At 44.4% G+C, this 12,354-nt stretch overlaps 1 protein-coding gene across 2 annotated transcripts; it reads right to left on the reverse strand.

The window, feature by feature from the left end:
- Nucleotides 1-9,215: 9,215 nt before the first annotated feature.
- Nucleotides 9,216-12,293, reverse strand: LOC121707910. 2 transcript variants are annotated; one of them, XM_042090897.1, is made up of 4 exons: nt 11,969-12,293; nt 11,652-11,848; nt 11,129-11,363; nt 9,216-10,928 (listed from the first exon to the last, which is right to left on the reverse strand). In XM_042090897.1, exons 2-4 carry the CDS (start codon nt 11,745-11,747, stop codon nt 10,189-10,191), a joined length of 1,071 nt encoding a protein of 356 aa, XP_041946831.1. In that variant the 5' UTR covers nt 11,748-11,848; nt 11,969-12,293; the 3' UTR covers nt 9,216-10,188. The 2 variants fall into 2 exon arrangements, with proteins under 2 accessions (XP_041946831.1, XP_041946830.1); XM_042090896.1 differs by having other exon boundaries at nt 9,216-10,946.
- Nucleotides 12,294-12,354: the final 61 nt, after the last annotated feature.

Below are 12,354 nucleotides of genomic sequence, written 5' to 3' on the forward strand. Positions count from 1 at the left end.
ATCGGTAACTCCAAAAAAAGGACATAATTGTCACTTCAAATCATAGCCAATGGCACTCCAAGTAATCTCCTAACTGCATTATTATTGATTCTCTCAAATTTCTCTATCCCTGAAATAGCAACTTCAATCAAAGGACACATTCTGCATGGTACAAACCCAAAGCACAACAATTTAACATGAAATAAGGTCTTAAAGGGAAACTTGGCAACTATCTCAACGTAATAAACCCGTTTAGAAATACTTTGGATGGTTAAATGACCTGTTCCAGTGAAAATGGTGACTTTCCCCGCTGCCCTAGCGTCCCCAGGCGGAAAACCAACCTTGCAACAGACTACCGTCCCGGAAAGGGAAGTGAGAAACAAGAAACTCGTTTTAAATCGTGTTTCTTACCTTGCAACATCCCCATTGTTCTTCCGAACTTATGCTAACCGTTTTGCTAGCTTGTAAACAAATCCATGTGCTTTTCACAGTTTGAAAAAGCATAATGCACAATTTCTCCAGCAGAAGGGGAAATAGATAAAGGGAAACTTGGCAGAATTAACATATTGCCTTACCCACCTTCAAGCTGTCTATGGTCATACAACATAGACTGGAGAATTCAATAGACCTCTCCAGAATAAGTCCCGCCTCCTAACTTCCGGTCGTCAAATGTCTATGGGAAATAACGTGGCGTTTTGAAAGATCGTACCTGTCAAACTCTGTAGGTGACAAAGTAGAAAAAGCTGCTGGGCAGATTGGCCTACACACTTCTGCCATCTAGTTTCCACTGGATTTTTTGATTGTCGGCACCGTTTAAGTAGTATAGTCTATAATATACTACTTAAACGGCACCGACAATCAAAAAAATCCAGTGGAGACTAGATTGCAGAAGTGTGTAGGCCAATCTGCCCACCAGCTTTTTCTACTTCACTACCTACAGATGTTTTACCGGTATGATATTTCGAAACGCCATGTTATTTCCCATAGACAATCGACGCCCGGAAGTTGGATGGATACGGAAGTTACGGAGGCGGGACTTATTCTGGAGAAGTCTATAGAAGGAATCTACGGAGCCCCGGATATGTCATGGGGAAAAAAAAAAAAAATTAACACAAGTGTCGCGCCGGGCTACCCGAGCAAGTACTCAAATATAGTCCTCTCTGTGACACATCACACCAGACAAGGTTAAATTTCACAGGTTTTATTGAACGGGTTGGCAGCCACACCCCCCAGCGTAATGCAGTGTCTAAGCAGGTGATACACAGCCGGGCCAGGCCAGTCACCAATATATCCCGCCCCGGCTAATCCCCCCACACAGAAGTGGCCGATACACAGATAGCCACACAGACACCAGGTTTAAGGAGGAGCAGGCAGGCAATACAACCTCACGATTTTGGCAGCCGAATAACAGGAAATTAACCACACAGATAACAAAGATAGTCAATGAGAAAAATAAGTAACATTAACACCGAATAAGAAAATGACATGCAGATAAAGTTGTCACAGCAGCCCACAGTTCATTTTATCACTTCACACAAATAGGTTCACACAGCACTGAACACTACTAATCACACCCAACACTCACTATGGAAGTTTCTTAATCAATGGTAGTCCATTCATAAGGGTATTGACTGTTTTGCCACTCATGTCACCCCAATAAGAGAGGCCCAGTACACAGCTGCCCAGCTAGATGGGCGCGTGCGCAACCCGCATAAAGAGAAAAAAAATTGGTCGGAGATTTCCCCTCGCCGACCAAAACACATAAATCCCACAAAGCACTCAGTCCCTCTAGGCCAATCACGAACCGGAGTTGGGAGAAGGTGCGGGGCACTCAGTCACTTTCTGTGATTCCCAGAGTTGAGCCCGCTGTGTCTTCCTATTCCGGCTGTGTCACGTCTTCTTCTCCTAGTCACTGCTAAACGAAGGAAAAACACTCAGTGTCCACTCAGTCATCTGCCAGCCCATTCACTGAGCGACAAATTATGATCACTTCCCTTAGCCATGCGCTGACTGGAACATCTCGCACTCCATGCCCACTTCAGTCGCGCTGCATGCAAACTCTCCCGTCCCAAAGCGCCGATCCTCTTCCTCACAGGCTGGAAAAGTGACAGCTACAGGCTAGACAGCGTCTCAGACAGCTACAGGCTAGACAGCGGCCCACTCATTCATCACAGGTGAGAAATATTACTCCCCTTTAGTAGGTGACAGCGCGCGTCTCTCTGTCTCTCCCCTCGCTGATCCAGACAGTCCCGAACTCCACAGCTCTCCGGAACGACAGACAAAACAATGCACAGCCTTTACAATCGCGGTAGTCCCGACACTGGCCCACTCACTCCCAACAGTAGGAATAGGTAGGTTACTTTCCTTTTGTCGGCATGTACGCATGCATTCATCCTGCAGACACCCATCGATCTGCTTGCTGCTGCATCTCGGACCGCGTACCCCCTCCGTTGCCAGTTGGAAAGCCACTTTCTCTCTGCCCTCCGTCTTCGTGGGCCTGTATAAAAGCACTTATCCCCGCCCATGTCCCAATCATTCAATTAACCCCAACACCAGTCCATTAGTCCGTGTAATCAGTGCAAAGTTCCTATCCCTCAATATCAGTATTCAGACGCTTTGTTCAGAGTTCAGCCCACCCCAGTCATAGCTTACACAGAAACATACATTTAACACCAAAGACATCACCACACAAAGGCTGATATGTGACAATAATAAGTTGTGGCCACGAAATAGCAGTTCGTTCCCACGAAAAAGGTAATTTGTGGCCTCGAAATATTAATTTGTTCCCACGAAATAGGTAGGCCTATAAGCTGTGCACTGGACAGCTTGATGAGCAAGTCAAGCGCAACTCCTCAAACAGAAACAGTCGCTGTCACACAATGGACAGGGATAGTATGGTAGAGTGCTATTTTAGGCTGGGAATGAAATACAGACATTTTGAAAAGCCTGGGATTGGAGGGATTCATTATTAGCGAGAGGCATCTCCACAGACTATTAAGAGCCAGGTCGCTGCACCGGCGTAGGTACGACTTGAACGTGTCTCTCTCGTTTGCGTTTTTTTATAAGGCGGCCGTGAACATTTCCATTAAAACATGCATCAGATAGCTGGAGGTGAATCTTCACACCCCCCCCCCCCCCTCCTCACTCTCACTTTTTCCCCATCCTCATCTCATCTCATCTCACGCCTTCTACCCACACACCCATCACTGTTCCATTTCTTTGTTATTATTTGCATACGCTGCGCGCTGATGAAATCATATCTCGGGCACTTCGATCTTTTGTAAAACGTCGCGTCGCAGAGGTGCGCTGACCCGAGGACCTGTGCCGAGATAGATGGACGGTCAGGAGCAACGCCGAGGCTGATGGAGAACCGGGACAAATCAAACACTTTTTAATGAAACGTAATTTAGCCTACAAAGACATAGTAAAACACTGAAAGTTAATATTTTGTCACTAGCAACCTACATCTGTCCTCTGTCAAATACAGTTGCATTTACAGCTCTGAACAAAACCGTTCAAGAGTTATTTAAGGAGAAGTCGAACGTGCGTTATAAATTATGTAAACTTCCAACAACTTCAATATTTGACAACATACCATGAATGGTACTTCAAGTATGTGTTATTTTAGATAGATTGCTGGGCTATATGTCTTGGTTCATGTCTATATGTCTATATGCTATATGTCTTGGTTCAACAACTCATCAACAACTGATGCGCGTATTTCGCGGTTATGGAAATAGCATGCACTATGCCATTAATATAGCTAGAATAATGCATGTTTCGAATTATATAATGTTTCTATAGTACAAAATGTTATTTCACTCTGTTTTTATGTGGTTAAAGCCACCACACATCCAAATAAGTGCCCTTCATATTTTTGATTGCCTAGCCTTTCACTGCCCCCACCTACCCACACACACACACACACAGTCACTGCTCCACTCCCCTCCCGCCCACACACACATCTTCACTGTCATCACTCACATAACTTACATTACTTGCAATAGTAAGTCCCTGCCCCCCCCCCCCCCCCCCCCCCAATACACAGCACATTGTCTCATGAGGAAGCTTCTCCAGAACACATATTGCACACTGCCCTCTCCCCACATACACAGCACACTATCCCATCTCCCCTGTCATCCCCCCAACACACACACCAAGACCCCTGGCAGTTGGGTTATCCCCTTGAGCCATGGATCTGCCCAAGGTTTCTTCCTTGGTAAGGGAGTTTTTCCTTGCCCCTGTTGCTCTTGGGTGCTCTTTGTTGGTGCCCCCCACCCAATCCCAATCCTCCCCCACCTTTTTTATGCAGCCCTTGCCACTTAATCTACTAAACCCCTCTTCTACTGCATTTTTTACCCCCCCCATTAATGCACAAATAGGCTGACACCAGACATAATTTCACTGCATTTCTTACTTCCAGTAACTATATGCATGTGACAATAAACTTCCTTGTATCCTTCATGACCCACAGGCCGTCAGTCTCCATAGGTTAACATGGCAAAACTCGACCCCCTACCTGATAGCCCTAAATATATTTGCATCTTTCTAAAACTGCTTTTCCATGTCTCACCTGCATTAAATATAGTATAAACACAGATACGTGTGCATTGAGGTGTTTCAATCGTCCCCCCATAGACATTTAGCATTATAGGCTGTTTTGCATCCATTACAAACAAACATGCAATGCGAACGTCTGGGATTGGGGAGAGCACTAAATGCTCTACTGAATAAGCATGAAGTCAAACCTTTAAATGAAAAACACTCTTTAATAATAAAAAAAAAATAAACCGCTAATGAAGTAAACTTGTGACCATCAGAAATCGTTTATCGCCTGTAACTCAGTGATAACAGGACGTAACAGGATGGCATTTGGCTGAGCAACGGAGGTTAATATGCTCTATGTTTTGTCCAAATGATGTCTGTCTATCATCGTTGCACTCGGAGAAAACCAGAATGTTTCATTCGTCCCCCGTTTCAATCGTCCCGGTTGTACCCTACTGCAAACCAGAGAATTGAGAGCTGGTGGGGAGTGATGAGAAAAGACACGACAGGCTTCTACTGGCGCTCGATTTGCTCACCCAGCTGTCCAGTGCACGTTAGACTATACATATTTCGTGGCCACAAATTACTATTTTGTGGGAACGAATTACTATTTCGTGGGAACGAATTAATATTTCGTGGCCACAAATTAGTACTTTGTGGGAACGAATTGCTTTTTGTGGCCACAACTTATTATTTTTTTCCCCCATGACATATCCGAGGCTCCGTAGGAATCACCTCACCATCAATGTAAAAAACTCTTGCACCATGGTAAAATCCAAGGGTGAAATGGTGCCAGCCATCCAGCCATGATGCATAACAGAATATCCTCAAAATATGCTGACTAAGATTAAAATCTTCTCAGGGACCTGAATGTAATAGAATACTATCGACAACAGATTGTGTGCATGGTAGTCCAAAAACACCCCATGGAGATCTTTGCATTCTGTCCTTGCTGCCTGACATTGTTGCCATATCATGATACTATGTTCCAAACATACATAGAATCCAGCGATTCCTGGTCTCTGTCTGCACAGAAATACCTAGCTATTTGCCTTGGAATTTAGAAACCAACCCTCCTTGCTGCCATACTAAAGAGGATCTATCCTTCAACTTTAAGAAGACAGGTCAACATTGGAATATGGTCATCATGTTCTCCTCCGGCATTAAAATACAACCACCAGCCTGAGAGAGCCACCAGCTGGAGGTGGATGCTGTTTGGCTGGTTCAACTGAGAGGAGCTCACAAAAGAGAAGGCTTACGCTAGTGCAGATGCTAGTCCAGCAATAGGAGATGGCTAATGTAGGTGCAGAAGCTCTGGAGAAAGAGGCAAGTTCCATGTTACATCTGAGATTGGACTGGCACAGGTACCTGCCACCACCCACCACACTTGTGTGGTGTGAAGTTCTAACCTCCGCAGACAGAGAACAAGGAGGAGAGGAGGAGGAAACTGCTTGGCTGGTTTAACCAGAGAGAGGGCTCAAGACAGAAGGCTAATACTACAGACAATAACAGTGGACCCGAGAAACCAGTGGAGAGCAGTGATCCTGCTGAGTCTCCTTCTAAAAAATGATGAGTTCAGATGGGCAAACACATCATCATTTAAGTATCATGACATCAGAACTCTCCCTTCATCAATATACTCTCATTTCCATTCCGTCTAGGTTGTAAGTCATGCCCTGGTTTAAAAGCAGATTTGTACAAAGCAGATGACCTGATGGTGACTTCACTGTTACAATTGTTTCAAGAGTTCAGCAAAGGGGGCTACAGCCATTTTAGTAAGATTTTAGATGGCTGAATATCATAAAAGACTGAATTTGAACACCTAGGCCTACATTTGGATGTTATTTGATGTGCATCATCTGAACAACAAGGTGGAAAGGTGGAATAATGATGATCCTATGACATTGAGGGGGGAAGTAGGTCTCATGTCCCTCCAGTCAATGGAACTCCTGTGGCAAGGAACACAAAACAGTGTCTGCCAATTAAGAGTGAGAGATAGCTGTGAATTGTTAAGGCAGAGGCAGGGGTTGGGTTTTATGTAATTGCCAAGTAGTGATGGCATACCGGTAATACTTGTAGAAAATACACTATTCCAGAAGGGTCTGAAAGGGACGCATTCTCAAAGCATGTGCCAAGTGCCTGATCTGGGCAGTGAGTGCAAGGAATCTTGTTTGTTCTTTTCTTATAGGGCTCACAGAAAGACAATATTGCATTTGGTTTTGGGGACTGCAGCAAGCATGAATTTCATTTTAAAGATGCGGTCATCGATTGCGCAGGAAGTTGCGTTTGTTATGTTAATGTTTACATTTAAAATTATTAGCAGACACTTTTATATATTTTTGGACTTCTTGCCTTTTATTGATAGAGGACAGCGAAGAGTGACAGGAAGCAAGTGGGAGAGAGAGATGGGGTGGGATGCCCCCACTTTGTTTCCTGTTTTCGGAGCCTGGGCTGCCTACACAGTGTACTCACGGAATAGGTAGCTAGCAGGTTGTGAGGAGATAATTGCTAATCCTCCCTTCCATGAGGTTTTTAGAACATAAGTTTTTACTGATATGTGTCATTTTGTAGTCCTCCTCTATAGTATATTTACAAACAATTTCTCAACACTGCAATGCTTGTGGATCATCCCAAACAAAAGAGCCACTCACCCCATGGCACCTTGTAGGCCTGTGACACTTCAGAGCCTTATAGGATATGAGGCCTTGGGCCTCTCAGTGAAGGAGTAGGATCATGTGTTTGTTGTGTTGGAGTGGACATTTCATGCTAACTTGATCAACATGTTTGGATGTTATAATGGGACATGGGAGATTTGATGACAGAAAAAGCCACTGAAACCAAAATAATAGAGTAATAATCCCAAGTAAATTTTCATGGCTAGCACTTCCTTGTCTTCACATTTAAAGCTTTGCCTTGTTATGCCTTGTAACAGCACGGTTTAAAACTTACTGAGAGGAAAATCATCTTCACTCTGTGGCTTGCTTGCAACTACATATAACTTGCAGTGTTTTTTTTTCCAGAAATGCAGAATTTAAGCGTCTCCTTCTCACAGAACCCTACTGACCATCTCACCGCAAGCGAGTCAGGGGAGAGGACCTCAAGAGCGCCGGGTTGTGTTAAGAGTACAGTCCGAACCACATCAAACCAGACTGAAACCCCATGTCCTTAATAGGCCCCTGTAGCTTTTAGTGGTCCACAGCCAACATTACCCGTAATTTCCAAAGTTTATGCCAACCCGTTCTCCACAAGTTCAGAAAATATAACAGATAACTAATAATGTGTACTAGTAACATTGTCAATCTGGAAGAGTTACTGCCTTAGCTAGTGGGTAAACCAGGTGTTACAGTAGGCCTTGAGAAATAAAGCTATGAGTTCCTCAAGACAACTTAAGAGATGTAATAGGCACCTAAAGTGGATATTAATTAAGACAAACTTAATGATGTGCATCCATTTTCTTGCACTGAGACAAACACGCCCATTTACTTTCAGCAGGTGACCATTTGTTTTTTTACTTCCAATAAGTTGAAACTTGTACACTTCTTCCTCTTATTGAAGAGGGCCATTTTGTGTCAAATCAGATAGAATTCAAGAAAATGGCTACGGTCTCAATTTTTGCTAAAAGTTTGTCTTCATAATGTTTAGATCCCAATACTACGACCTGTAAAATATTTTTGTCGAATTCCATGTTCACACATTTTTTCACCCTTGATTTTTATAATCACATTTATACTTATCTTAGAGGCCCTGTTTGGAAGTATTATTCCTAGCCTGCCCAAACTAAGTAGGATGGAAGACAAACATGTTCTCAGCATGACGGGACTATAGTTTGTACCCTGCCCATTGTTTTTACATAAGGCCCTAGATTTGTGCAAAACGAGTCATAATGAGTATTTATGACTCATTTTACAATAATGATTTTTTGGAAAAAAAGGACTAAAATGGTATGTGGGGTAGCTAGAAGGAACACAACAGGCATGAGTCAGGTTAAAAATGCCCACACATGCACCTGTGTCATGTTGTGAATGAGGAAGTTGACTTGTGTGTAGGTTGAAAGTGCACAGGAAGTAGGCCATCCAGTAAATAGGTCAGGGTACAGATCAGTTTGGGTATAGGGTACAGGGTACAGATCAGTTTGGGTACAGGGTACAGATCAGTTTGGGTATAGGGTACAGGGTACAGATCAGTTTGGGTACTGGGTACAGATCAGTTTGGGTACAGGGTACAGATCAGTTTGGGTATAGGGTACAGGGTACAGATCAGTTTGGGTATAGGGTACAGGGTACAGATCAGTTTGGGTATAGGGTACAGATCAGTTTGGGTATAGGGTACAGGGTACAGATCAGTTTGGGTATAGGGTACAGGGTACAGATCAGTTTGGGTATAGGGTACAGGGTACAGATCAGTTTGGGTATAGGGTACAGGGTACAGATCAGTTTGGGTATAGGGTACAGGGTACAGATCAGTTTGGGTACAGGGTACAGATCAGTTTGGGTATAGGGTACAGGGTACAGATCAGTTTGGGTACACGGTACAGATCAGTTTGGGTACAGATCAGTTTGGGTACAGGGTACAGATCAGTTTGGGTACAGGGTACAGATCAGTTTGGGTACAGGGTACAGATCAGGAATGGAGGAGGAGGAGGCCTCTAATTGCCTCTAATTTTCATCTACAAAAATATTTTGACACGAGTGTAGATTAGATAGATAGATATAGATACTTTATTGATCCCCAGGGGAAATTCAAGGATTAGACTGTTTTGGTATGCTTATGACCAAAACCACATCTGGCTCAAAGTTAAATAAGAATACATAGAAAAGCTAAAAAAAAAAAAAAAGCCATCACTTAACAGCTGTGTCACAAAATGAGAAACTGAGTGGGAAGCTGCTGAAATGAGCAATGCTGCTTCCCTCTGCTGGTGATTATGATCACACCGCTGGTTACAGCAAAACTCTGCTAAACATTGAAATGACAAAAATACTGGAGACCAGCAATGCTACAAATTAAAGAAACTAATTTTTTCTTTAGCTAAAAACAAACTAACACCAGATGAGAGCTGAGAAGACTATTTTATATTATTTTGACATTTTATGGTTCAATAGACGCCATGCAGAGCCACGACCAGTAGAAGTCAGCCAATATGGCCTGTAAACTACAGCTGGTGGAAGGCTCCCTATTGAAAGTAACATTTCATAGCTGACCAATGAAATAGGGCTTTTTAAAAAAAATAAGGCTTAGACTATTAAGGGTTAATCATTTGCTCCCAGGATCAATGTTGCACTCTTCCAAAGTTCTGGCTGGGCTATGTTGGTAATTTAATTTACACAAGGGGCAGTATGCGTGACATGTTGCACATTTTATCGACATAATATACTCGGACATCGGTCAAGCTCTAATGACCAGAGAAAAGTACATTAGAAGCATGAACCTCTGCTTTTCAGTATTTGTCATACAATACCAACAAATACAAAAAGATACATTTCTGTTAGTACATATACATAAAAAAATACTGCTTCTCTATGTGTGCTTAGCAGTGTAATACAACTCCTCTCTCATTGTGGATTGGGATTTGACCGTGATGGCTCAAGGGGCACAATCAAGTTTTTGACATTTTTGTGGTAGTAAAATAGACACTCACTCAGTCCCTGCTTTGGGCTGTTTCCAGAGTTAGGCACTGACGGAGCTGTGACCATTAGCTGGTGACTCAGTGGTCATGCTGCAATAGCCATGGGACAACGCTCTAAGGAGCTGTGGCTCTCCTTCTCTGCTTGCAAAGACCAGCACCTCAGGGTCTGGAGCGGCCGTGAGGAAAGGTGACAAACCTCCCACATTGCCCCACCACCAGGCCTCCCTCCTCAGGGCAAACCTTCTGCCTCTGGGCCCGCGGGCCAGCCGCTCCCTCAGGAGGTGCACGTTCCACAGGACGAAGTGGAACAGGGGCAGGCAGACCAGACTGAACCCCAGCGTGCAGAGGGTGGCGAGGACCGGGTTACCCCCGAAGTCCAGCACGCGGTACACGTACGGCTGCCCGTTCATGTTGGTGAAGCCCCCCAACCAGAAGACCAGGACAAAGAGCAGGTAGAGAACCCCGGCTGCCAGCAGGTAGACGTAATGGACCAGGTGCACAGGTGTGGCGGACAGGAAGAGCTCCAGGAGAACCTGAGCGCTGTTGACCACGTGGAGGTTGATGCTGAAGGGCCTGATTGGGTGGTGGGACACGGGGTAGTTGATGGACCAGTAGAGGACGGACACCGTGAGGGAGAAGGTGCTCACAACGACCTGCAGGAGCCACTGCAGGCGGAGCGAAAGAGCCAGTGGAGGAGGTGTGAGGCGAAGCAATGTCCACTGCTCAACCCAGAGACGGGAGGACTCCGTGTGGGGGGCCCCCTCTGAGGTGTCCAAACTGTCTGGAACGCAAAGGCGAACTAGCCAACATTATTTGAAGAGTTCAGATGCAAAACCCTCTAAATCCATTTTTCTTTTAAATGAGCATTTTCATTTTTTAATTATGCTTCAAGTAATATATCAGTTGATGGCTGAGAAATTACATTTGACAAATTCACATTTTGCATCCACAGCTTACACCCACCTACCCATCTTCTCATACCTGAGCTCTTCTTTTTAACCTCCCGTCTGCAGAAGCACCTGATGCAAACCAGCATGGCAATGAGGTTAACCAGTGCGATGAGGTAATATACTCCCAGAATGCAGTAGGTCAGGTGACACAACAGGATCAGCCATTTGGGGGAGGCAAATAGCAGGCCAGAATGGATGCACCAGGCCAGCGTGTAGACCAGCGCTGAGAGCCGGTACAGGAGCCAGACCCAAGGAGGGAGGTACCACTGAGGAGAGGAGCAGGGGTGAGGGAGAGAGGTGAGAGACAGGGTGTACCACTGAGGAGAGGAGCAGGGGTGAGGGGGGGAGACAGAGACAGTGAGAGAAACACTAATCGGGAGTCTAGCAGATTAATAGCTGTTGATCCCATTCCACCTCTGTATCCCTGCCAAATCGATCCTCTTGACACAAGTTAATAGGTTCTATTTTAAGTTGTTGACCAGAAGAGCATTCAAATATGCAACCATATAAAGTAGTAAGTATTAAGTCCCTTGCATTTCTTCATATATACTCACCCGAGGTTCAAGTAAGAGTTCAAGTGTAGCTGGAAAAAGAGGAAGCTTCTTCACCTGGAACTCTTTCCTAAAGCTTCGTGTCCAGCTGGCTCCCATCAGAGCTAGTGCCACTCTGGCCTTAAAGTGCTAGGCAATGCAGGACAAAAATTATGACTTTGTGCGGAGTTTTCCCAAGCTGCAGAGTGAGTACGGCTCTGCTATGTAGACACAAAGGCATCCATTCAAAAACAACTGTCGCAACAATGGAAAACACTAGAGAATATTTCAAATTAACTTTGTAAAAGGGTTTAAAGGATCATGGGTCACAGCACACTAACCTTTAGTGTGAACACCAGACTAATAGTTCTTCGTATGAAAAATGCGGAGACATCAACAAACTTTCCGAGTGAACGAGTGCAGACTCATAGCTGAAGTGTACAAGCCTTGCAGCCTACTGACAGTGACGACGCGGTTAATGCAGCCGTCGTGACTCCGTTCAGGACAAACATTACAGCACTTATGTAAACGGAGCACAACAACATAATTGTGTTATACCAAATGCATAATTGCTTACATGTGAACAGCTAGCATTCACACACATATTAGAAAAAGTTGTTTTCCCTGTGACCTATAGCCATTGATGGACTGACCACTGTAAATGAGAAATTGTAAATAAGGTACCTGTTCATGCCAATACCAATAAAATAAAAACAAGGATACTAGG

The sequence above is a fragment of the Alosa sapidissima genome, chromosome 4 (genome assembly GCF_018492685.1).
Source record: "Alosa sapidissima isolate fAloSap1 chromosome 4, fAloSap1.pri, whole genome shotgun sequence".
NCBI lineage: Eukaryota > Metazoa > Chordata > Actinopteri > Clupeiformes > Clupeidae > Alosa > Alosa sapidissima.